Below are 27,198 nucleotides of genomic sequence, written 5' to 3'. Positions count from 1 at the left end.
GCGCTCTAGGGCCCGTGAGCCACAACGGCTGAGCCCATGTGCCCACAACAACTGAAGCCCGCACACATAGAGCCTGTGCTCCGCAACAAGAGAAGCCACAGCAATGAGAAGCGCACACACAGCAATGAAGAGTAGAGAAAGCCCACGCACAGCAATGATGACCCAACAGACCAAAAACAGATAAATAAATGAATTAATTTTAAAAAAATGAAATAGGTTGAGAAGAGAAAAAGAAAAGATCATGAGGCAGGAGAAAGGAGCTGAGACCATAATCTGACAACTTGGCCAGAAGAAGACATAAAATACAAGGAATCATGCCTCAGGGAGCAGAGAACAGGTGAGAGACTTAATAAAAGAGGAGTCTGACATTTAAAGAAGTGGTAGCAACCACAACGAGAGCACTCACAGGCCTAACCATGTTCTGGGAATCCTGTTTTGGAATCCTGTATTCTAGCCACCCTTCACTGATCAATATTCCTTAAACATGTGATATACTTTTTCATGTCTCCATGCAATTCGTTAAAGTCTCTGGTTCATCCTTTAGTGATTCTGTATCTTTCTCCTTGTTTATAGCCTATTTATCACTTCAGATTGAGAGCAGTATAGCTTCATGGTTATGAACATGGCTTTCTCAAGCCCTACAGAGAACTTAATAGCTCGCTGACCTTGTGTTGGTCGTTTAACCCCTCTATGGTCTGTTTCTTCATCTGCAAATTGGGGACAGTCACAATACCTACCATATTCAAATAGATGTAAGGCACTTATAATAGTGCCTGGCATAAAGTAAGTTCTCAAAAAAAAAAAAGGAAAGAAATTTAGCTTTAATTTTGCCTCTGTGTGAAATCTTTCCTGAATATTCTCTTTCCCCTAGGAACACTGTTGGATAAGTCATTCCCTCTCTCTCATGGGACTTGTAAAACTGAACCTCTATCACAAACTTACCACAATTTAACACTTCTGTTACTCCTATTAAATTATACGCCTCTTGAGGCTTGGTCATATCCTGTTCTGAGAATATCCAGAGGGCCCCTCAAAATGCACAGCAAATACTCACTAGGAAGATGAGATTATTTAGGGCCAGATAGCAGAACCTTAAATGACAAGTTAGAAATTTACAGAAATCCTAGGGAGGGGAAAGAAAGTTTGAAAAGAAGTGATATGCTTCTCAGTGCTTTTTAGTTAGTTAACTAGAGTGATAGTGTGATGGTATAAGGGCTATAAGGGAGATGAGCTAGAAGTTGTTCCAAAGGCCAGCCTGTGGATGAACTAAGACAGTGTCAGCCAATGAGAATGAAGAGGAGAAATATGCAGTGGACTTAAATGACTGGATTAAGGGTAAGCAGGACTCAAGAGTCACAAACAATATTAAGTATGAATATAAACTGTATTAATATATACTCTCCCATAGTTAAAACTTTCCTTAACAGTTTTTAACCTTAATTTTGCAAATGAAGAAACTGAGGCTCAAAGAGGTTAAGAAACCTGCCCAATCATATCCATTAATTAAAAGGGGCAGAGTGTTCTGATGTCACGTCCAGTGGGCTGTTACATTAAGGATGACTTTCTGGCTTATAGTTTGACCGACAAGAGGGTACTGATGTCATTAAGTGAAATGGAGAGAAGAAGGGAGAAAGCCTGACTGGGACAGGAGGGAGAGGTGCTAAGATAATGAGTTTGTTTCAGGATGTGTTGAGTTTGAGGTCCCAGTGGGCTATGGACGTCTAGGAACTAGGGATGGAGATAGAGATTTATGAAAAATCTGCTAATGGGATAGTTGGATGATAACATCGGATTAACTGTCAACAAAAAAATGCTGAAGTCCTAATGCCCAGTACCTCTATCATAAATGCCTGTTGTTTAAGCCACCCAGTTTATGGTCCTGTATAATGGTAGCCCCAGGAAATTAATACAGTATTTTATTAGTAACTTTGGAGGAAAGTTTAGAAGCCTGTGAACAAAAATCCAGATTAGGAATAAAGGAGTAAGGCCATATTTTTTATCTAGAGATCTAAAACCTAAGAAGTTTCCATGAAGTCTACTCTAGCCAGAAGAGAAATTTATGAACTATTTAAAAATGTGTATTTCTATTAGTGTGTGTATATATATGTGTATATATATATATATATATATATATATATATATATATATTTTTTTTTTTTTTTTTGCCACACTGCATGACTTGCAGGATCTCAGTTCCCCAACCAGGGATTGAACCTGGGCCACAGCAGGGAAAGCCCTGAATCCTAACCATTAGGCCACCAGGGACTCTCTCTATTAGTATTTCTTAATTCACTATACTCAAATGCAATAGGCTACTTTCTCCTTCAATATAAACACTCATGGATTTAATACTCAGCCTTAGGAATTCCTTTGTTTTCTGCCTGAATCAATGTTACTGCATAGACAGCAAGTTTGTAGAGCGCAGATTGCATATATTATTTTTATAGAGCCATTTATAGTCTACAGGCAGGTAAGTAACTAAAGAAAACTTTGATGAAGATAAAGACGTTTAAAGAGTGACTCCAAATTCTTGGCTAGATCCAGAATAACTGTTTAAAATGGTATTTCCACTCCCTTCTGCACCCTACCCCACCCCCTATGTCTAAGCTGGTCAACATTCTTAAGGGTAGAAACTTTGGGGTGATATGTCAACAACAGTCCTCTTTCTAGAATCAATTGCATTCTGAGATCTTTTCTCTAAAATGGGACTTTTAACTACTAGGTACAGTGACTTGGTCAAAATTTGACTAGGTCAAAATTAAGACAGTTTTAAAAGACATGGAGGAAACTTAAATGTACGTTACTAAGTGAAAGAAGCCAATCTGAAAAGGCCTCATACTATATGACTTCAACTATATGACATTCTGGATAAGGCAAGACTATGGAGACAGTTAAAAAGATCAGTGGTTGACAGGGGTTAGAGGAGAGGGAGGGATAAATAGGAGGAACACACCATTATTAGGACAGTGAAGGTACTCTATATGATACCACAATGGTAGGTCCATGTCATTAACATGTATTTGTCTAAACCCCCAGTCTGCACAACACACCAAGAGTGAATCCTAATGTAAATAAACTATGGGCTTAGGGTGACTATATGTCAATGTATGTTCATCAACTGTAAGCAACGTACTACTCTGGTGGAGGATGATGATAACGAGGGAGGCTATGCATGTGTAGGGGCAGAGGCTACAGGGGAAATCTCTGAACCATCTCTTGAATATTGCCATGAATCTAAACCTGCTATAAAAATAAAATCTATTAAAAAAATTTCAAGACAGTCTACCCTGCTATGGTCCTCTTACTAAGAGATCTTTTCCATTCTTCTGCAACCCTTAAAATGTCTGATTCCTGTTTAGTGCTGCTTCTGAAAGAACAGCATCAGTAATGATCATCACCTAATCTCATCCTGGCTCGATGCTAATAAGAGCTGTCTTCAAACCCACTGTGAATCTCTAAGGACTTGGAGGATCTTTCCTTAATATGAAGATGCAGACTGTTTACTGCCATTAATTAGGAAGCTAAGTAGTTGGCAAACAAAAAGTATTTTTTTGGGAAAAAAACAAATACCCAGATTTAAAATCATTAAAGTCAGTAACTGCTAATTTCTAAATAATTAGAACACACTGTTTCTCAACAATGAATGATTTTACTTTTAAACTGATTTTTTCAAATACATTTCACACTGTCATCTTTTTAAGTCCTAACTTTGTGGGCTGAATTATCAGAAGTGTTAGAGCAATATTTATCAAACCCACCCCTTCAAACAGACAATAAATTTGATTTCAAAAGCTACACAGCTTACATTAATCCTACTTAGGATCAGTACAATATTTAGCTTATGTTCGTTCTTAGATCTCCAGCCCTTCATTGACACCTGGCAGTGCAGCACAGGGACTGAATGAGGCTTTGACACATTCCATATTTCTGAGCCTTGACTTCAGAGTTTTACTGGTGTCATTACTGACTGACTGAAAGGCCCTGCAAACAGCTGAGTCTCTGGTCTCTAGCTCAACCACCCACAACTTGACCATTCAAAGCCATGAACTTGCTGGTGTTGCCTGGTAGCTGCTCACTTTAACAGCTGGACATTCTCACATGCCTGTTCAGCACAAGAGTCAAATGCTTCCACCTCCCTGCTTAACTGAGCTTGGCTTTGCAACATTTCATCCTACAAATGGTTATTTCTTCCTAGGAATTTATTTATTCTAATTAGGGTAAACTACCTTGGTTATGGCCTTACATCTGAACAGCTAAATCTTCTATGAACGTGGGTGAACGTTAGAGATAGTTTCAGGGAATATGCCAATGCACTTTTTCTTTGTCAATAGAAAAATGGACAACAGAGATAGATGGACACTAGAGAACGCTTTTAAACTCGATCTAAATCTTTATAAATACAGTTACATCCTGGGACATCAGAACCTTGACATTCTGTTTAGAGGGGCTCCAGGGCAATGTTGTATCAAATTCACATTCCTAGCTGTTTTATTGGATACATTGAAAAACTAGGTTTCCAACGATAAACACCACATTTAGGGTAGTATTGCCCTCTAGGGGCAGTGAAGGGAATGGAAATAGGGTGGTTCAATCATATTTGCAATGCTTTATTTCTTACGCTGGTGGTTGGCTTATGAGTTATTAAAAAAATAAAACTTTTTTTCCCACATTTTTCTATGTCTAAAGTAATCAATAATTTTAGAAAATGTTCCCAAATAGCTGACTCAGTATAAAACATTTTACTTCTACTGGCTTTCCACTGTTACTTCTACTTTTTGTGAAATAGATGGTTATTTTACCATTATTAGCTAATGACTCACGATACTGTAACATGAGGTGTCTTGTTATAAACTGAAGAAGAAATCTGATTTCTGAATACTTTTGAAACATATATACATGTTTTCTCCTCTGAAAGATTATTAACGATGTGAATAAACTTTTATTTAAGGAAAAAACCAGTATACACCGTACCCTAATACTGCTGAGAGTAAGGTATACTACTTGTATGATCTATGAGTACAACTCATTAGACGTTTTCAAATGTTTTCTGATTGGATCAACACTACAGCCTTGGCATGCCTAATATTAGTTTCCCTATCTTGTGGATGAGGAAGCTGAAGATCAGAAAGGTCAAGGGACTTTTCCCAGGTCTCATAGTTAGTACGTAATATTGCTCCTTCTACTTTACCCCAAGATGGGATGAGCGTCAGCTTGAGAGAGGTGGAGACAAAGCCACAGGTGCTGATTTTTCACATGGTTCACTGCTGCCAGTGCTGTAGAAACAATCAAGCCAATGAATTCTCACCTGGTGATTCTGCAAGGTGCTCTTGTTTCTCTTCTCTGTCCTGAAACTGAATTAAATGTGACCACAAAGCTGACTTCCCCTGAAAGTACAAGGCATATAAAGTTTTTCATTTTATAAGAAATGATTCATCAAAAAATAACTTATCAAAACTATTCACACTGAAATGCCTATTTTTTGAAGCTGGGAGACCCAAGCTCATCCATTCCTAGCTGTGTGACATTCTGAGCACCCCACTCCATGTGTAGTGAGGGTCGTCCTTTGCCTCACTGACAAGACTGGCAACAGCCTGGGGAAGGGCAGCTAAGCAAAGGGCGGAAGGGCAGGCAAGGAAATTCCTGACTTCAGCTCAGTTGTTACTTAGTTGTATGTAACTAGGGCTGTCTACACTGGCCACACAAGCAAGCACAGAATTAAAGGCTCCAGCAGCACAGAATGTACTTCTGTATGCAAAATATGTTTGGATGTATGCAGTAGCAATGAGGGAAGAAAACTGGGGCAAGAGGAGAAAGAGAAGAGGGGACAAAGAGAGGAAGATGAACAGAAAAAAAAAAAAAACCAGAAAGGGAAATGAGGGACAAAAGCAAAGAAATCATCTATGTTTCTGCCTTGAATAACCAGATAACTTAAAATGGCAAAGAACTGTTAATTCTGGCGAATAGATTTTTTTCTTGGACAGCGATGAAAGCAGATACTTAATGGAATCTACAGGGGATACAGCCTCCACAGTGAATGTGTTGTTTTATCTTTTCCTGTTTACCAGAAAAGAGCCCCAAACTGCCTGCTAATCATGGGTTATATTTTCTTTTTCTGGAATTAAAATGCCTGGGGCGTATTTCTAGTCATCCTGTGACAAAGGGACATAACCTTGAATTTTTATAATATCTTTTTCTTTTTGTTACTTTTCTTAACAGAGCTCCTAACTCGCCCTGTCACCAGGGCCTCCTGAGACTGTTACCTGCTTGACCTGCAAGCCATGGCTCCATATCCTTTCCAGCAGGTCACAGAGGCTGGCGATCAGGGTGTTCTCCTCCAAGCCGGTTATGTTTGCTTCCCCATGGCCCAGCTCCACTGCTTCGTGTCCCATCTTTTCCACCAACATGCGTTTTGTCTGAAAACATCACATGTGGTCGCAAGTGTTAACCCCAGCAGTGAGCCCAAAAGCCATCAAGTCAATTCCTGGATCAGGAGATCTGGGTTCCCCTTCATTATACTTCTAACTGCAGATTTTGAATCACCTTGGGAAAAGTGTCTTAATCTCTGTGGTCAACTAACAAGTAATATTATGTATACTTTTACTATTTTGTCAGAGAAAGAGTCACTAAAGAGAGACTCTGATGCTATTTTAAAGTATCCTCATGTAAATGCTTATGTACAACAATTTTCAGATTACTTACTTGAATAACATTGGGGGATTACACCAGGCCTAGAAAATATACTATAGAATCTGAAACCCCAACCTGCCACAACTCACACTTCATCTTAGCATACTAAAGGTATTCACACTTAGTTTTGATTGCATTTAGGCAAAAACCACAATACAAACAGGCAGCTCTAAATTTTTTCAGAGCCGTCTAATTTGTGAGTGAAGCAGACCTCTTTTTTTCCTTCCTCTTTTTCTCTTTCATCTCTTCTCTGCTATGAGTATGTACCAGAAAATGGAAAGGAAATGGAAGTCAGTTTCAAGTAAGTTAAGTTACAGCAGACTTAGCTGCCCTCATAAAATGTAAAGTGAGAGAGAATCTAGTTCCTCTAGGCAAGGGCCTTGTCTGTGTGATTCAGCATTGTAAGCTGATGCTAAAATAGTGCATTTACTGAATACAGAGAAGGTACTCAAGAAATGACTGTCAAATAAATGAATGAAGTTATTGGCTAAAATGATGTTCTGAGTTTTGTCAATTTGTATTGCTACCTCTGATAAACACAGATGTCTGAGAGGAGACTCATGTGTAATATACACAAACCTACAACACAGCTAAGGTCTTCTTCTTTATGGATATACGCACACACATATGAGCACAGATAAGGTTCTACACAGGTGCACACAGAGACACGTATAAACACATACAAAAAAATGTGTTGCCTTTCACATAAGATGACGACATCCCTGACACAACTTCTGACTGGTTTAGTATCTGTCATGTTGGAGAGGAAGATAGCAATGGCTGAAAGGTGAGAAAAACCATGCAGGGCTCCCATGTCACTGATTCTGTGGGTAACAGAACCCATCGAGGTTCATGCCCTCAGTAAAGAGCACATGAGGTTTATGCCCCAGTAAAAGTGTCCTTCTAGGGAAGCTACAGGCTCAAGTGGGGGTTGGCTCAGCTCATCTTAGCTTCATACATGGATTGAACATGAATGTACACTGTCCTGCACAGTGAGTAATACATACCTTCATTCTACATTCTTTTAATAAGCCTTCTACAAATTTCCAGTTGGTTTGTGCAATCACTGCAGGAGAGAGGTCTGACAATTTGGGTTGCCTCAGGTTTTTTCCTAAACTTCGTGCCTCTTGCATGTATTTCTAAAAATTAAAGAGTATTTTTAATGCATAAACATCAGATATTCTTCTGACCTACTTAACCTTACAAACAAGTGCGGGAACAACAAGATGCAAAAAAAGGCCATAAGTGTATACGTGCAATAGCAGTTCAAGGTTTAGCACACTGAAAGGCAGAAGGTATTCCCACCCCCTCTACTGTTACCCCGTGAAAAGGAGAGTGACAGAAGCCACACCAAGTAAAAACTCATTCAAAATGAGATGGAGTTTCATCTAGTTCAGTCTTTTTATTGGGAATACCCAGGGGTGTGATTAGTCAGGATCATGGCTGGGATGGAAACATTTGCATGTCTGAATAACAAATCCAAGGCTCTCCAGGAACCCAGTGATTCTCAGATCACTGGTTTCCTCCACTCATCTCCCCACGAAACAAGAGCCTTGACATGCTTCTAACCTCTTGGGCAGTGCTGTCCAACCCAACCCTTTGCTCTAATCAAGTCACAACAGTAAAATCAGGAGCTCTGGAAAATGGCTGCAACCAATTTTATGACCTCAGGCATATCTGCTTATTCATAAAATGGGCATAAAACAAGCCCACCTGCCTCACAGAAAGCTATGAGATCACTCTGAAAAGTATGTGCTCCAAATGCAGGAGGAGGCCTCTTGTTTCCAAGACATTTTGCTACATCCCTCCTTTGCCTTGTTCCACAGTCAAAAGAAAGCAGAAATATCATTTTAGGAGACATCGATGGCTGAGAGAGGACCACAGAAACTCAGACCACTGCTCTTGAGCTTTGATTAATGAACTTCCAGGAAAAAAAAAAAAAAAAAATCACTACACATAATTAGCGCAGGACAGCTGTTGTCTCTCTTCTTCCTGTGGTACCTGCAAAAGCTCATCAGATACCTTATGTTTGTCAGGACCACAGGGCAGAATCTCCAAAAAGTCTAAGTGTCTTCTTAGGTCCATATTTAGAGAATAATTGCTCTAAATTATACAGTAAAACCAGCAGTTTATTGGAGAGAGAGAGATTGCAAGCCAGCACATCCTCCCACAGATACATATGTGAAGTCTATCTTTTCTATCTTAAGGGGAAATTTGATATTATAAGAAAAAGATGTGTAAAATCCTTTGCATTCTTTAAATAAAAGAGAGTTTGCACATTTAATACATTCCCCCTTGGAAGAAAAATAACCTGCTAAATCTAGTACAATTCGTTAAAAATCTCATCAACTAGGGATTCAACGAATCCATTTACCTTCTACTTCTACCAGCCCTCCTGACGAAAGGCAGCATTAACAAAATAATCTCTTTTCCAGTGTAATTATTTTAAGAACAGATTAAAAAATGAAATGAACTCTGCAAGAATTTAGTTTCTATAACAGCTGTGTATACTTCTTTCTGCTTCAAATCTTTTTTAGAGGGTCAAAGAAAGAGGAAAAATTGACAATGAGAGTCAATTATCACCACTAGGGAAATTAACTGTAACAAGGTCTAGCAAAACATCCTGAAGGTTAATGTTCACATAAATAAAATCAAGAAATGAAAAGTTTCAGAAAAACAAACCTGAGATATAAGACAGGGATCATATATGAGATTATAATACCTGCATTTCCTATCATTTCAGGTTGTACTAATGTTAACTGGAATATTACAAATTAGAGATAAATAGTTGGTAAAAACAAATGTTAACTGTTAAATGTTAAAAGAGTTCTGTTTCTCCCCCAGCCTCAATTCCTCCGTCTTTAGGACTTGTGCAAATGCAGAGAGACCCACTACAACACTCAATTCTCAAGAAGGGTTAAGTCTTAAACTTGGCTTAGGAAGAAATACACTGGCTACAAGGAAAGAAGTGAGGTACATGGTCAGGCAAGAGGCTAGGAAGAAGCCACAGGCATTTTTCTTTTCTCTGAAAAATATGCAATTAGATTTTTTAAAGTCAGTAATTGGATTAAAAATTAAGCACTGTTTAAAGTTTATGTTCTATTTTATAAATGACAGCAAGCTAGAATGGGGTTGTCCTTTAGTGGCCATATTCACCAATCACCCTGCACATACAGGGCAGATGTAGTATTAGCCAACAGTGAATTCCACAGGGCCACGTGCAAACTCTCCTTCTGAGCACCTTTGCTGAAGCCACAAAATAAGCAACGTTCCACAGACATGCACAGAATGGACACAGGGGTGGCTCAAGGCCCTTCCTCACAGCAAGCAGTGAGGCTGCCCCTGTATACTACAAAAATAGAGCAGTGCCTTTACAGTAAACAAGTGATGATAAGAATGTAATTTTCTTTGGGGTCGCTGGAAGAAAAGGTGTACTTTAAGATAAAAAACTGAGAAGAAAGAGAAATCTTTCACAAGGACTGGTTTTATAATAAAGTCGATTTCCCGACAGAGGGAAGTCACCCCAGGTTTCTGCTGAGATTTTTACGATGCTCTTCGTCGTTGTTGCCTAAGCCAAAAGCAAACCAGTAGGAGCTACCTAGGAAAATATATCCTATTATTCAGTAAACACTGAAATAACTGCTCTTTAGTACAGGCTTTCCCTGAATTTTCTAATAACCACACTGTGCCTCTAACCAGCATGGAGCTTGTGAAGAGCAGACCACTGTAAAGTTAAGTAAATTTATATTAATATGTCGTTACGGGAAAAAATACAACCAGGAGTCCTAAGTAACTCTGGCCCTCAGGTGAGTAGCTGTTCAGTGCAACTCAGTGTGCAGGGTTACTGGGAAGAGCACTGGCTTGGAGTAAGGAGGCCTGGCCTGTGGGCCTAGGCCTGACTTTGTGTGTCCATTTGACTTTAGGCAAGCCTCTCAGACTTCAGTTAAATCATGTCAAGTTGGACAAAGTTACCTCAAATGTTCCTCTTAGCACTAAGATTCTATATTGATGATCTGATTTTCTGACCATATAAAATACAGACCAGGAATAAGGAAGGTAAATTAAAACACTGTGGAGGGGCTTCCCTGGTGGCTCAGTGGTTAAGAGTCCGCCTGCCGATGCAGGGGACATGGGTTTGAGCCCCGGTCCGGGAAGATTCCACATGCCGCGGAGTGGCTGGGCCCGTGAGCCATGGCCGCTGAGCCTGTGCTCTGCAATGGGAGAGGCCACAACAGTGAGAGGCCCGTGTACCACAAAAAAAAAAAAACAAAAAACACTGTGGAGATAAAACTCGGCAAAAGAAAAGCTGTTTGAAAATGAATCACTTCTGCACTTTTGCAAAATGCTTAAATAAAATTTGAATATTTAATGTATTTCCCCTTTGGAAGAAAAACAATTGTGTTAAATCTAGTCCCCCCTTTCCCCCTCAAAAACACCACTGATAGGGAATTTAAATAATCAGTTTTATCTGCCAATGGTATAGAATTACTCTTGTTAGCGCACACCACCATGAAAAGGTACCAATCACAAAAGGAAGTGGAGAGCTAACAGTTCACGTCACAAGGTGATGTGAGGCATTCTAGAGCTATGTGCACTCATACACGTGGATGATTCGAGGAACACCAAAGACAAGGTTCAGGAACATCTGCAAAGCACTTTCAGGCATAGAACATACCAGGCAGCACTCAGAGAAGGATTTTTTAGGAAGCCGTGCAGGAGGAGGTGGACCCTGATCCCACTCCCAGAATGCCATGGAGTTCTGACAGACCACAAGTTCCCCGGAAGGCTAAGAGGATGGAGAAGTGCCAATGACAGAAAAGCAAAAAAGGAAAAGGACAGGGAGAAAGAGACAGCAAAACAAGCATGCATATGATAAAGTCACAGCAGAAGGGAAGGGAGAGAAGAAATACAGCAGCACAAAAGAAAAGCAGTAGACAGGCTATGCGTCAGTTCTTAAGAAAATGTTTAAAATCATATATATATACATGAACACATCAACAAAGAGCAATATATATATTTGGAATGCTGTTTTCTGCTTTATTTCTACCCATCTGAGTTTAGAAAATAGTTAACGGATCTTCTGACTGTATTTTCTTTTGATCACAAGAAAAAATAAAAACTTATCATTATCATTATTCAAATGTGTAATTACCGTTTTGTTTTCAAGTCGTACAAATAAAGCATAAAGATCTCAATTTAAAATAATTTAAAAACACTCCTAAAAATGGTGTCAGCAAGCCAAGGACAAAGCACAGGCAAATGTATCTTTACTTACTAAGTTTAAATTATGCTTGAAACTTAGAAAGTCTACGCTTCTTATAGCTTTTTTTCCCTGTGGGAGACACACTGACCAAAAATGTATCCTAAGCTTAGCCTTTACTTGATGTGGTACACAGGGTGACTTGTTTTACAGCCTTATTTTAGATGTATTAAAATTACAAAAAATGGAAAAAAAGGTGCTTTCAGCTATGTCAGTATAAAAGGATTACTATTTTAAAACAAAATTGAACCGATTCTTTTAGAAGAACACAAAAGAACCTACACAATGACACCTGCTGGGCTAAGTAAGCCTAGTTCACAGTTCTTGCATCAAGGCATCCCGGGAGGGCAGCCCACATACCTCCCTCAAGTCGTTGTCCAGCCCAACGTGCTCGGAATGTTGGCGAAGGCGGTCTTTCCGGCGCTGTGCAGTGGCACTCCGACTTACCCAGCGACTGAAAGAACAGAAGGGGTAGGTTAAAAGAAACAACGCAACAAAAAAAAATGTGATCACTTGTCTTTAAAATAGAAAGAATGTACTGTTGAAAACCAAAGACCAACAATACTTATTTTTCAATCAATTCTTTTTAAAAATATATAGCAGCTTTATTGAGATGTCATTTAGATACATACAATTCACCCATTTAAAGTAACCAATTCAATGGTTTTTAGTATATTCATAGAGATATGCAATCATCACCACAATCAATGCTTTGTTGAAACCAAGGTTAAAAAATGCACAGTAGCTGTAATGATCTTCTCTTTTCCACCTTATCTGCCCAACAGAACCCCAAACCTGGATAGGCACTACCCTCTCACTTCCTTTTAAAATATCCATGCAAATTAGTTATTGATCTCCCTCATGACTACCATGAACCACTTTACCTGCCCTTTATCAACTTTCCCTCACTCGCCATTCCCAAACCTCTCACTTTATCCTCAAGAGCCTCCACTCAACTGATGACCCAGCCTTGCCTCCCTCTTCCTACTCTCTACTTCAATGACGCACACACGCAAACCCCTCATCTTTCTTCTAATCCCAAAGTATAATGTATATTGGCCACAACTATTGCTTCCACCAGGATCCCTGACCAGTTCTCTCTTGCCTCCTCCAATCTGCTCCATTAGAAACCTCCTGTGCCATATCTCCAATTTTTCTCTCTCAACTGAGTATTGCCCTTCAGCTTACAAGTATGCTGACATGCGATAGTTACATTTAAAACTGTTTCCTCACTCTTCTCATGTAAACATTCTTAAGAAAAGTTTAGATGTAAGGCCTCTACTTATTTATCTTTGGATATTTTGTTCATCTCAAATCAGCTCCTTCCCCTGAAAATGCTCTTGAAGCCATTTATAGCCCTCACTGCCAATCCAATGGCTATTCTTCAATTCTTAGCTTACTTAAACTCTCTGCTGATCACCCTTTCTACCTTAAAACTCCAGTTGTCTTCAACTACCTCAGTGCTTCCAATAGGATAAGCTCTCTCACCTTTGAGCCTCTGAAGATGAAGTTTTCCCCCAACTTCTATTCATCTCTCAGACAGCTTTAGATGCTACACAGGAAGTCTTCTATGGTTCTTCCAAATCTAAATTAGCTACCCCTCTTATACTCTCCAATTGTGGCATTTATCACAGTGTGTTATAATTACTTATCTCTATTTTCTATACAATCCTCTCTACTATAAATGCTTGAAGGGTTGGTATCATGTCTTTCAGCCATTTTATTTGCAGAGTCAACTACATCACCTGCCCCTTCTATAAATATACCCTAAATAAATGTAATCAGAGACACAGTCTAATATTTAGGTTTATAGACGTTCATCACAGCATATATGCAATAACCAATTCTGTGTTTCCATTATTCTAAGACTCACATTTTGGTTTTTAAATGTTCCTGAAACTAGGATGAATCTACTATTTCATATACATGTTTAAAGTATAATTTTTCCAAAAAGCTTTTGAATAGCAGATCTTACAACCAACAGTTACTTAGAATCAAGTAAATGTGCTCAAAGCAACCCAAATGTTCAACAGTAGGAGGTGCTATATAATGAAACATCATATAGTCATTTAAAAAAATTAAGTTACTAGGAATATCAATAATATGGGAGAGTACTCATGATACAATAATGAATGAAAAAGCAGGATACAACACTGTGTAAGCATTTTCTACTTTTGTAAAAAACAAAACAAGTATGGACATGCACACATATCAGGATCCATGCAATGGAAGGGCATAAAACCAAATGTTAACATCTCATGGTGATGGCATTATAGGTGGTTTTATTTTTATTTACAATTAATTTTTTATTGAGGTATAGTTGATATACAATATTATACAAGTTTCAGGTATACAACAAAGTGATTCACAATTTTTATTATTTTTTTTAGTTAAAATATTTTATTTATTTAGTTTAGTTTGCATCGGGTCTTAGTTGTGGCATGCGGGATCTTTCGTCGTGACGTGCGTGCTTCTCTCTAGTTGTGGCGCGCGGGCTTAGTTCCCCTGCGGCACGTGGGATCTTAGTTCCCTGACCAGGAATCGAACCAATGTCCCCTGAATTGGAAGGCAGATTCTTAGCCACTGGACCCCCAGGGAAGTCCCAAAGTGAGTCACAATTTTTAAAGGTCATATCATATTCCATTTACAGTTATTATAAAATATTGGGTACATTTCCTGTGTTGTACAGTATTATCCTTGTAGCACATTTATTTTGTGCATAGTAGTTTGTACTTCTTAATTCCCTCCTCCTATCTTGTCCCTCCCTGCTTTGCTCTCCCCACTGGTAACCACTAGTTTGTTCTCTGTATCTGTGAATCTGTTTCTGTTTTGTTATGTTCACTAATTTGTTTTATTTTTTAGATTCCACATATAAGTGATATCATTATTTGTCTTTCTCTGACTTATTTCACTTAGCATAATACCCTCCATGTCCATCCATGTTGTTGCAAATTGCCATTCTTTTTTTTTTTTTTGCGGTATGCGGGCCTCTCACTGTTGTGGCCTCTCCCGCCATGGAGCACAGGCTCCAGACACGCAGGCTCAGTGGCCATGGCTCACGGGTCCAGCTGCTCCGTGGCATGTGGGATCTTCCCAGACCGGGGCACGACCCCGTGTCCCCTGCATAGGCAGGCGGACTCTCAACCACTGCACCACCAGGGAAGCCCTTTCATTCTTTTTTATGGCTGAGTAATATTCCATTGTGTGTATGTGTGTGTGTATGTGTGTGTACACACACACATCACATCTTCTGTATCCTCATCTGTTGATGGACACTTAGGTTGCTTTCATATCTTGGCAATTATAAATAATGCTGCTATGAACATTTATTTATTTTTATAGTTGTGCGCCACAACTAGAGAGAAGCATGCACGCCACAACAAAAGATCCCGCATGCCACAACTAAGACCCGATGCAAACAAAAATAAATAAATTGGGGTGCATGTATCTTTTTGAATTCGTGTTTTCTGTTTTTTCAGGTAAATACCCAGAAGTGGAAATGCTATAAAATATAGCAGTAGAACTATAAAATAGTTCTATTTTTAGTTTTTTAAGAAACCTCCATACTGTTTTCCTTAGTGACCTCACTGATTACATTCCCACCAATAGTGCACGAGGGTTCCATTTTCTCCACATCCTCACCAACGTTTGTTATTTGTGGTCCTCTTGATAACAGCCATTTTGACAGGTGTGAACTGATACCTCTCTGGTTTTAATTTGCACTTCTTTGATGATTAATGATGTTGAGCATCTTTCCTGTGCCTGTTGGCCATCTGTGTATGTCTTCTTTGGAAAAATGTCTATTCAGGTCTTCTGCCCATTTTTTTTTTTTTTTTTGCGGTACGCGGGCCTCTCACCGCTGTGGCCTCTCCCGCTGTGGAGCACAGGCTCCGGACACGCAGGCCCAGCGGCCACGGCCCACGGGCCCAGCCGCTCCGCAGCACGTGGGATCCCCCCGTACCGGGGCACGAACCCGCGTTCCCTGCACCAGCAGGCGGACTCTCAACCACTGCGCCACCAGGGAAGCCCTGCCCATTTTTTAATTGCGTTGTTTGTTTTTTTGATGTTGAGTTGTATGAGCTGTTTATTTGTGTTGGATATTAATTCCTTATTGGTCATATCATTTGCAAATATTTTCTCCCATTCAGCAGCTTGTCTTTTGGTTTTGTTGATGGTTTCCTTTGCTATGCAAAAGTTTTTAAGTTTAATTAGGTCTTATTTATTTATTTTCGCTTTTATTTCCTTTGCTCTAGGAGACAGATCTAAAAAATATTGCTATTTATGTCAAAGAGTGTTCTGCCTATGTTTCCTTCATATATCAAACTATTTAAAAAGATTTCTCAGGTCTTGACTTATCATCCCCATGACTGTATTCATTGTACTATTCTAGAAATATTTACTGTTGAGTATATCCCTGACAGCACAGAGCTATACACGAGTTAAGAAATGAATTTATACTTTTGCCATTCAGCGAAAGTCATATTGCATTACTGACAATCCACAATTTAAAATTTTCTTATTAATGAAGTATCCAATTTACAAAAAGCTTAAAATGAGAATGCTGCTTCTTTTGTTGCTTTTTAAATAACTTATGCATGGCTTTGGTTTCAAACTGACGAATCATCTCGTTTCAGTCTGCTATTTAGAGGAACACTGAATAATTATTATAAAAATGGTAGCAAAGGAAGGTAACCCCTCTTAAAATAGTGTTTGTTTGTTTTTTTCTAAAGAATAGGTTTATAGCAGGAAAAAAAGGTACAAAGATCTAGTGACAGATCTTTGAAGTAGAATCCTTGGAAATGTCCCTAAAGCAAAAGATCAATAAAAGACTGTAAAAAGGATACAAAGAGAATTGGGTGACTGCAAAGGAAGATCCAGAAAAAAAGCGTATCAAGACACTGACAAAGATTCTCTGCTTGACCAAACTTTAGTCAGACTCCTAACCCTTCCTAAGCCCATTTGTGCACTTCTTTGTAAAATTCACTTTTAGCAAGAACCTAGCTAAGTCAGTTTAGCAGAAACCATCTCCCCTCTCATTATATGATCATTCTGGATATCTGATCAGGTTCTGAATTCTCCACCATCCCCCAGGTGATGTCTAATCACCTAGGCCTGCCTTCCACAAGAATCCTGGTAGGTCAGTTTAGTCAGAATCCCCCATACCCATGATGTTTCCTCTTAGTAATTTTCTATCCACTGACCTCCACTCTGCTCCTTGGTGATAAATTCCCACTTGTCCATGCAGTATTCAGAGAAGCCTCTAATCTCCCTCTCCACTGCAAGACCCCATTGCGGTGGTCCCTACACCTTGAATAAAGGTGCCCCTCCGCCTTGAATAAAGTCTGTCTTACCATCTTCAACAAGTGTCATGAATATTTTTTTAACAGCTCTGAAGCAAAATATAAATACCAGCTGATGAACTTATATAATAAATAAAGAGGAAGGGTAAAATATAAGTAACACAATGTACAAAGACCTGGAGGCCTTGGAAACAGCCTTGTAGCAAAAAACAGTCAGTGTAAGATAGCAAAATTTGTTCAGGGATTTAAAAAATTAGGGTTACTGGGCAAGGTGGTTCAAATAAATAGCAAAAATATGAAATAGATTATAAACACCAGCTGATAAACTTATATAATGAATAAAGGAAGGAGCAGAATACACATGGATGAACATTTCTCCTGGCAGGCAAAGTGGAAAAGCACAGAAGATAAGGATAAATATTAATTTACAGGATATAACTAGCATCTCACTCTGTGAGACAAAACGCCCAGTTTAATTTTATTTTCAAAACAGGGAAATGATCATCTACTTAAGAAAATTACTATGAAGTCCACATATTCCTGGTCTTGTTAAGTAATTAATTTATTCTTTGCATAATTAAACCTCATTTCTAAGCATAATTTTACCAAAGATGACCACATTTGCTGAAATGCTAAAGACTGCTTATTTGCTTTTGCTTTGTAAGTAGTGTATGAAATTCTTACAGTTGATCAACCATTTGTACAGGCACGGTTATAAATCCCTTTACCCTGTAATTAGTTCTGACATCTATTCTCTTTCAGACTACAATCTAGCTGAAAATGTAATGCTTGGGGCTCTGTGTGGAAATGGGGAGATTATATATAAGATTAAAAGCAATAAAATATGGCATTTGAAAATTGAAATCTTCCCTTCTAAGCACTCTTTAATTCCTTTCCCTTCCTTTATTTTTCTTCACAAACCTTATTGCTTTCTGACAGGTTACTTATTTTACATATTAAGTTTTTTTGTTTGCGTCCTCATGTTGAAAGCAGGGATTTTTGTTATTTTGTTCACTGCTAAACTCCCAATGAACAGGACAGTGTCTCACATATAGTAGGGGGTCCCATAAATATTTGCCAAATGAATGAATGAGCACTCTAATGCTATCAAAAGGAAATAAAAACCATTTAAATTAATAGTCTACTCATATCAAATTGATTCAAAAAATTAGGATAATTTATAAACATAAGAAAAAAATGAATAAACTGATGACTAGTCATTCACTTCTGAAAAATAGAACACTGTATCCAGTACAATCATCTGTAAAGTTTGAATCCCCATAATGGTCAACATCTCTTAGCACATTTTAAGTTCAGTGTTTATAAAAGCAGGGATAGCTCTTCACTAGAAGGTGAAACCCTGTAAATTAACTAAGGTAAGTAAGGTAAAATTTTCAGTCATTAGCTATTTACCTCCATCTTGTAAGCAGCATATTAAATTCTCTCTACAGCCTTCCTACCCAAGACTTTAGCATAAACGCTTGCGTTTCTACAGGAGGGGCCGCCTTTCTAGTGAATCATCCTCCTTTACTGTCTTCATTAAAGTTCAAACAACCTATTTAAATAAAAGAGTTCAATCAAATAAAGCTTTTAAAAAATCCACAATTCTTTCACTTTACTGCATAGTGATCCTTTTCCAAATATGTAAAAGAATGCTGGTACTGAAGATTTTCCAGACCTTTCCACAGTTTTTATGAATGAGACACCATGAACGTGGTGCCAGGAATAAGGAGACCTGGGTTCTAATCCTAACCCTGCCATTAACCCAAAAGTGTACTCTTACCAACATATAACGATGACACTACTTCGGGGTTAGGCTATTTGATCTCAATCTTATCTTCATGAAGCAAGATGGCGCCTGAGAATGTATCTTGCTTCCCAAATTATTATCCTATCTTCTTTTGGGTCCACCCCTCTTTTTTTTTTTTTTTTTTTTTTTCCGGTATGTGGGCCTCTCACTGTTGTGGCCTCTCCTGTTGCGGAGCACAGGGTCCGGACGCTCAGGCTCAGCGGCCATGGCTCACGGGCCCAGCCGCTCTGCGGCATGTGGGACCCTCCCGGACCAGGGCACGAGCCCGTGTCCCCTTCATCGGCAGGCGGACTCTCAACCACTGCGCCACCAGGGAAGCCCCGGGTCCACCCCTCTTAACAGAGCCCAGTGTGAGGTAGAAGTGAGGCATCTGAGGGCTCTTTCATTCTGAAAGATCATTAGGCTGGTATGACAGGCTGTTGCTAAACTCCCTTACGTTCCATATTTTAGGCTATTCAAAATTTCTTGGGGGCTACCAAAGCAAAACATCCAATTCCAGAAGTAACAAAAGGCACACGTCACCTTTATATTAGAGTAACAGAGCCAGGCAGTATATGTAGTATAATGGTTAAGTGCTTGGGCCCCTGAATCAGCAGACCTAGGTTTGAATCCTAGTTTCACCACTTCCTACTATGTGACCTTGAAGCAAGCTGTTGACTGTCTCTGAGACTCAATCATAAAATGGGTAAAGCAATATAGGCTTTATATGTAGGGATATGCTTGTAATAAGGATCAATGAGCAATGTACTTAATGCAGTCAGTACAGAATGGTGTCATGGGTTGAATTGTGTCTCCCTAAAAGATAAGCTGAAGTCTTTTTTTAAAAATTAATTAATTAATTAATTAATTAATTTTGGCTGCGTTGGGTCTTCATTCCTGCACGCGGGCTTTCTCTAGTTGCGGCGAGAGGGAGCTACTCTTCATTGCGGTGTGCGGGCTTCTCATTGTGGTGGTTTCTCTTGTTGCAGAGCACGGGCTCTAGGCACATGGGCTTCAGCAGCTGTGGCACGTGGGCTCAGTAATTGTGGCTCATGAGCTCTAGAGCACAGGCTCCGTAGTTCTGGCGCATGGGCTTAGTTGCTCCGCGGCATGTGGGATCTTCCCGGACCAGGGCTTGAACCAGTGTCCACTGCATTGGCAGGCGGATTCTTAACCACTGAGCCACCAGGGAAGCCCCAAGATATGCTGAAGTCTTAATCCCAACACCTGTGGATATCACCTTATTTGGAAAGAGGATCTTTGCACATGTAATCAAGTTAAGATGAGGGCATTTAGGGTGGGCCCTAATCCAACATAACTGTTGTCCTTATAAGAGGAGAGCAGACACAGAGGGATGGCAGCCTTGTGAAGAGAAGGCAGAGACTGAGTTATGCTCCTGTAAGACAAACAATGCCTGGGGCTACCAGAAGTGGGAAGGGGCAAGGAAGGGTCCTTTCCTACAGGCTTTGGAGGCAGCATGGCGCTGCCAATACCTTGATTTTGGACTTCTAGCTCCCAGAACTATGAAAGAATAAATTTCTCTTGTTTTAAGCCACCAAGTTTATAGTACTTTGTTACAGCAGTCCTAGGAAACTAATACAGACAGTGAAGGCATAACTTTTCTAATTCCATTAGACAGTATTAGCATTATATTTAAAACACAGTCATTTAAAATGAAACTATTCCCAAGTGCACATTACTTCAACAAGAGAAAGATATCTAGGCTTTGGATTTTCTTACATGAAATTAAAAGTCAAATACTCATTGAGTGTCAATTCATATTTCAAGCAGATTAATTTGGTCTTTGAAAAAGTAATGACTGATAAAATGTTTAACAGTTAAGCATTCCCCATTAGAGCACTGCGCCCTTCATTCACTCCTTCAACCAACTACTCAAGTGAAGAACATGCTTACTTGTTATTAGCTGGTCCTGTTGCCAAGACATCAGACTGTAACTTTGGAAAGAACCCTTGCTCATATTTGCCTTGACCAATTTTCATATCAAGTAGATGTGGGTGGATTGCAGTGTGATCCATTTTCATCAGTCGCTGCTCAATTGACTGGGCTATAAATTAAATTCATAACATATTAGAGACATTTCATTGGCTAAACCTTAAAAAATAATGCTTCCTCCATTCATGCAGTGACAAGAAACTCAACCTTTCTGATAGTCTGAAATAGATTTTTACAAAAGCTCTTCAGAAATCACGTATAATGTTAAGTATAAAAAGGTTAGTTTTAAGTAAATACTAGATAATTCATTTTCATACTATTTTCTGCATTTGTCAAAAGCAGGGCAGCGGGGTTAAAAAACATCTATAATTTAGTATTGAAACAGTTTCCCTTAAGTGGGAAATCCAATATTCTTAATGAAAATATGGTTCTAAGTACAACATTAAAGAAAATGATGGCAAATAAAATATTTTCCTTGAGCTGAAAGACAAAGGGAAGAAAAAAGCAAGCACTGTAGCCTTATGTTACTTTATTTCTTTGTGCAAAGACCCATTAAATATTCATGCTTCTCCATTTGTAAAAACAAGGAACTGTGCAAAGTTTATCACCTCACTTTTAGCAACACATTCTCATTAGCAGGAGTCATTTAGGAGTGTTTATTAGATCAAAAGGCATAACGCAGAGAAAAATAAAATAAGCAGGCATTTAGAAAATGTCCAGGGGATAAGAAGCTGCCTTTTGAAGAATAAAATAGGCCAGAGTTAAAAAATAGGAATTACTCAACATTTCTATTTTAAAACCACATAAAGTTGAGAGATGTTTCAAAGGCCCAGGAAACAGTGAACTATTTCTCTGGTAAAAAATCTGATCTTAAATGCCTTTATCAACTGAATTTTCAAGAAAAAATATAATACTTGTGAAGCAAGATTAGGTCTCCCATCCCTTGACTAGAGATTACTGCAAGGAGAACAAGCAGTAAGTGTGGTTGTGTGATAAACAGAACACACCATGGGAACTGCCAATCTTGGGATTTGAGAGAAGTAAACAGGTATTTTTACAAATATTTCATAGAATCAGTTTATTTTGCCCCACTCAATACCAGCTGATTGAGTATTGCTGGTTCTTCCCCATATATACTCTAGAAAAATTTCTGTTTTGGATGGGGAGGGGTCTGTCCATGACACAATTCACTCTTGTAAAATGGAGCTGCTTAAGACCATCTTATGTGAGATGGATGCCTCCCAGCCAGTTGTTTGCATTTGCAACATTAAGGCATGTGTGCAGAAGGCATTATTACCCTAAACTTCATAATGTTAGATATCTGTTTTAAGCTTCTCTAATTTTTCTTTATAACTCATATGAATTTATCCACAACTTTTTGAATTTCATTTTATTTTTAATGTGTAACTTGTAACTTCTCGTGAAACATAGTCCATATGTTCTAGGCTGGGCAAAAGGATGTCATGTTTTAATGTGAAATGATATTTAATTTTCAATGATGCCCCCTGACTCTCCACAACCGTATCTATACTCTTAATGCTTCCTAATATTTATAAAACACAATTAACAGATGGTTAGAGAAATAATGCTTAGATTCATGGCATGGAATTCTCTGAAGTCCCTGACGATTTTATGTTCCATGAAATAGTACAGAATTCCATCTCTGCCAAAAAGTGCTTCTGTTCTCACAAAAGGAAAAAAGGAAAAGTAGCTTCAGTTTTTCCATTGGATTTAAAATAACAGAAAAAAATGCATCTGATATTGAGTTATTCTCCTTTAGTTCGGAAGCTCTGTAAAAACAAAAATCATGATTCACAATGAATTACTCTAGGGTTTATAAGATTGCCATAGGGAGCATAACACAATGCTACTTTTCAGTGATTGTATCATCAGTGAATACTGAACATTCAGAAATTATTAAATGCCTGCTTCGAGAGATCATGGGGCTGTTGTTAGACTTTCAAGGGTTTGTGCCAAAACTCATTTCCTGTGATCAGTAAGGAATAAGAAAACTCTGCGTTACTAGCAACTTGGTGTCTTTCTGCACAGAAATCATGAGGTTCTGGTGCCACAATATCAGCAGCAGATAGCCTCTGCCTAAAGAGTTCACCTGCAAATCAAAATTCTTTTTAGTTAGAGGCAAAACAGAAACAAAAGCAACACAACAAAGGACAGAAAAAAAAAAACAAGATACACAATAAAATCCAATGTCAACCAAAAAATCCTAGTTTCTGTTGTGGGTGAGGGTGGGGAGGAGACAATTTTACCTGATAAAAGAAATAACTGCACCATCTGTGAGACATAGTTACAGCTGACTGCCTCCTTTTACTTTTTTAAAAAATAAATTTATTTATTCATTTTTATTTTTATCTTTGGCTGCGTTGGGTCTTCGTTGCTGCGCCCGGGCTTTCTCTAGTTGCAGCGAGTGGGGGCTACTCTTCATTATGGTGCATGGGCTTCTCATTGCAGTGGCTTCTCTTGTTGTGGAGCATGGGCTCTAGGCATGTGGGCTTCAGTAGTTGTGGCACGTGGGCTTCAGTAGTTGTGGCACACGGGCTCAGTAGTTGTGGCTCACGGCCTCTAGAGCGCAGGCTCAGTAGTTGTGGTGCACAGGCTTAGTTGCTCCGCGGCATGTGGGATCTTCCTGGACCAGGGTTCAAACCCGTGTCCCCTGCATTGGCAGGTGGATTCTTAACTACTGCGCCACAAGAGAAGCCCTCCTTTTACTTTTTAAGAAAGTCTTTGATAAATTAAGTTCCTGGGAGACTATTCCTAAATTAGCCTAATCTCTTTTTCATATATATTAAACCTGTAATGGTACGTTTTTGTTGTTGTTGTTCTTAAAGCTTTTTTAATATAAAAGCAGTAAAGAAGTGTTTTGGGTACATATTGTCTGTTTGTCAATGCTTTTTTCATAGCATCATAAAATAAAAGGACTTCATGTGGGAGGGAGGGAGACGCAAGAGGGAAGAGATATGGGAACATATGTATATGTATAACTGATTCACTTTGTTATAAAGCAGAAACTAACACACCATTGTAAAGCAATTATACCCCAATAAAGATGTTAAAAAAATAAATAAATAAAATAAAAGGACTTCATATATAAGCTATAATGGTACATTTTCAACAGTTTATATAATTTCTGCAATGACAGTAGGAGTATAAAACTCTGAGAGGCTGACAGAAAATCTATTTTAATTGAAAAGATTTTCTAGAAGCACACAAATATAGCAATCAGCACTTAACTTCATTTAAAAAATTCTGTCAGGAAGGGAAGAATAAAATTTGCTCAACAAGGCATTACACTATTTACATGGCTATTAAAGCACTGAAAGTCATACTATTCTCTGAATAGGCATAGACAATTTCATTCACTCTACTCCCTCAACTTCTAGAAACACAGAAACAATTGTCACTTCCTAAAGGGGCTCCAAGGATCTATCCTCATAGGTGGGATACAACAGAAGGATGTTTCAGCGAGTCATCAGAAACCTCTAAGGCTACACAAGAGACATCATTTATATACTTCTTTCCTTAAAATATGCTACAACTACAGCATCACCACTCCTGTAACTTTGATCTATTTAAAATAAAGTGAGAAAGGCAAGCAACAGAGGCAGAGCAAAGAAAATCCACATTTGCTGCCCCTTTTTGCTCCGGAAAAAAAAATTGCTCTCAAATAACTTCTACACGAAGGGGAAGAAATAAAAGGAAGGGGCACTCAAGTGATAGATATCACTTTATTTGGCAAAGAAAGAGTTAGGAACCAGGTATAAATGTATAAAGTTGTGTGGACTGGTACATTTTACATGTTCATTTATTGAATGAACAGCTAATGTGGTAGTGAGGCTCCAGGGGCTAGAATCAGTCAAACTCTGGTCCAAATCAGGGCTCTACCAACCACAAGCTATGCAATCACAGCAAGTTACTTAACCTCTCAGTTTTCTCAACTGTAAGATGACGACAGCAATAAAACAGACAATAAAATGTGTCTATACCCCCTCATTATTAAGATCAAATGTCAAAATGCATGTAAAACAGCTGGCATTATGTCCCTCACATAGTATGTACTCAGTAAACACTGACTATTAATATGATTATTTATTTAACGGACTATATCACACTGCCAGACAAGATTGGCCAAGACTCATAATTCTCTGAGAGAAAAAACTAATGTCAGGGTTGGGAACCTCTAATTTGAATACAAGAATCTAGAGTTTAATTTCAGTAAATGAAGCTATTTTAATTAATGGCACCACTGAAGTAAATATACTGTTTTAGTTATGTAAATTAGGCAGCAACTCAAATTTACTATTTCAAATTAATACTTATCTTTCCTTGGATGAAGAGAGAATAGGTAAAAAGCAAAAAGGCAAAATAAGCAGCAAGACAGAAATTAACAGTTTCACAGCAACCTTATAGTTGTATTCCATTCAATTTGTTATTGTTTTTCATCTTCTGAGGGAAGAGGAATGTCAAGCAGGAACAGGACAGACATTAGCTCACAAAACAGAAGGAAACAAAACGATAGAAAGCATCTCTTGATACAGTACAAGGGTTAACCAAGAAGTCTAACATTGAAAATTAATTCTGTGGTTTATAAGGCCAACGATGTGTAAAAAGATATGATCGTGGATTTTAAGTTAATTTTAAAAGGCATAACAAATGTACCTGCTTCTTTTAAAGTGCTGCATTTCTGATATATAGATGTCCTCAAGGTGGGTGCCCTTACATTATACAGTCTTATTTTCTCAATCCGAGAGTCAAAGACTCGAAGCAAAGGATCTTTCTCTTCCCACTGAGACATAATTTTGTTATCAATAAAGGTGGCAAACATCTGTGTTTCAATGAAGCGTGAAAGAAATGGCAGGTAAGGTTCAGGCTGGTCAGACAGAAAGGAAGCCTGTAATGAGATAATTAGGCAATTATTAGTGCAAAGAGACCATCTCAATACTACATGATAAATCCAAAAATTATCTGTTGCTAAGATCATTCCTTTTCACAATCTTATAACACACAAAACTGATGCTTGAAATTTAAAAATCCTTAAAACTCCACTTCTTCTTCCTATCTTCTAAAGTCATAGAATTTAGGTCACTTAGTTCGTCAGCACTGATCCCACCTTTCAAAATTGATTTACGTTCTGGTCCTCATGACCATTATGCAGAAAAAAGGGCATCATTAATGAAAGATGGTGGATCAGTTGCTACATGATCATCAATCATTCTCTTCACTTACCATTAAATTTGACCCCTTTCCCCAGTGAGCTGTAATTTCTTCTGCTCTCTATTCCTAGCCTGTGCCAAATACCTCCAAGTCATAAGGCATCGAGGTGATTAACTGATACAATAATAAGATACACATAAGCAATAACCTTAAAAAATCCAACAATGTGGAATTTGTGCTTATGGGTAAAATCTTTGGTTCAGGGGGATGTTTTCCTAGGACCCCCAGTTAAAAACTGATGGATGAGTATTAGTTAAAGATCAAACTCCATCCAGACCTGTGCTGAAAGAATAGTTTGGGCCTTAACAACTAAAAAAAGCACTGCCTGAAAAACCATCCAAAGCAAGCCAAGCCTTTGGAAAACATGTACAACCAGCCACATGGTCCTGTTACCAGCCTTTCTGCTTGCATGGAACGGTTCAGTAAATTGTAATCAGTTTCTAATTCAAAGGGTTCATTTTTTTCCTTTGGCTCTTCAGGTCCATGTGTGTAGAGGAATTCTAGCCACAATGTGACACTAGCTAAAATTTGGAAGTGGCTTACTATTTCAGCTGTGGGGTTACTTTTGCCTTTCATTCTTTTGATTAGGTGCAATGTGGCAAAAGCCAGAAGGGGAAAGGTGGAAGGATAAGTTCTGACCTAAGGTTACTCTCCTTAATACTCACTAGCTTCCTCCTAGCATATTTATTTAGGAAATAAATTCTGAAATTTAGGATAGCTTTGAAAAACTTCCTTACAGAAATCCACTTATTCAATTTAAGTGCCTCCATAGTTCAGATGGAGTTACACAAATCCGAATCACCAAAGAAAGGTTCACAGTCATCTCCAGAAACAGTTCACCTCTTCAAAAGATATTTTACAGATAAATAGCAATTTTACTTTTCACAGAGCAAACAGCCTTTTTTTCCTAAATGGACCAAATGTCTGGCTTTTGATATTTAGATCCTTGTGGGCTACATCACTTAAGGCAGGAAAGACTT

General features: G+C 38.5%; 1 protein-coding gene across 1 annotated transcript in view; it reads right to left on the bottom strand.

Moving 5' to 3' along the window:
• Positions 1-27,198, bottom strand: part of DENND5B (DENN domain containing 5B) — a 210,836-nt gene that overhangs the window by 38,029 nt on the left and 145,609 nt on the right. Inside the window, exons 7-12 of the mRNA XM_027129299.1 lie at positions 25,664-25,895; positions 20,951-21,101; positions 12,308-12,401; positions 7,695-7,826; positions 6,261-6,413; positions 5,306-5,384 (exon numbers count right to left, since the gene is read on the bottom strand). Of these exons, the coding sequence (XP_026985100.1) occupies positions 5,306-5,384; positions 6,261-6,413; positions 7,695-7,826; positions 12,308-12,401; positions 20,951-21,101; positions 25,664-25,895 (841 nt within the window). The remainder of the gene's footprint in view (positions 1-5,305; positions 5,385-6,260; positions 6,414-7,694; positions 7,827-12,307; positions 12,402-20,950; positions 21,102-25,663; positions 25,896-27,198) is intronic.

The sequence above is a fragment of the Aethalodelphis obliquidens genome, unplaced genomic scaffold (assembly GCF_003676395.1).
Source record: "Aethalodelphis obliquidens isolate GAN/ISIS:26980383/991018 unplaced genomic scaffold, ASM367639v1 scaffold36, whole genome shotgun sequence".
Classification (NCBI taxonomy): Eukaryota; Metazoa; Chordata; class Mammalia; order Artiodactyla; family Delphinidae; genus Aethalodelphis; species Aethalodelphis obliquidens.
The sequence above is the reverse complement of the archived record's forward strand: the minus strand, read 5'-3'. Positions and strand labels throughout refer to the sequence as shown.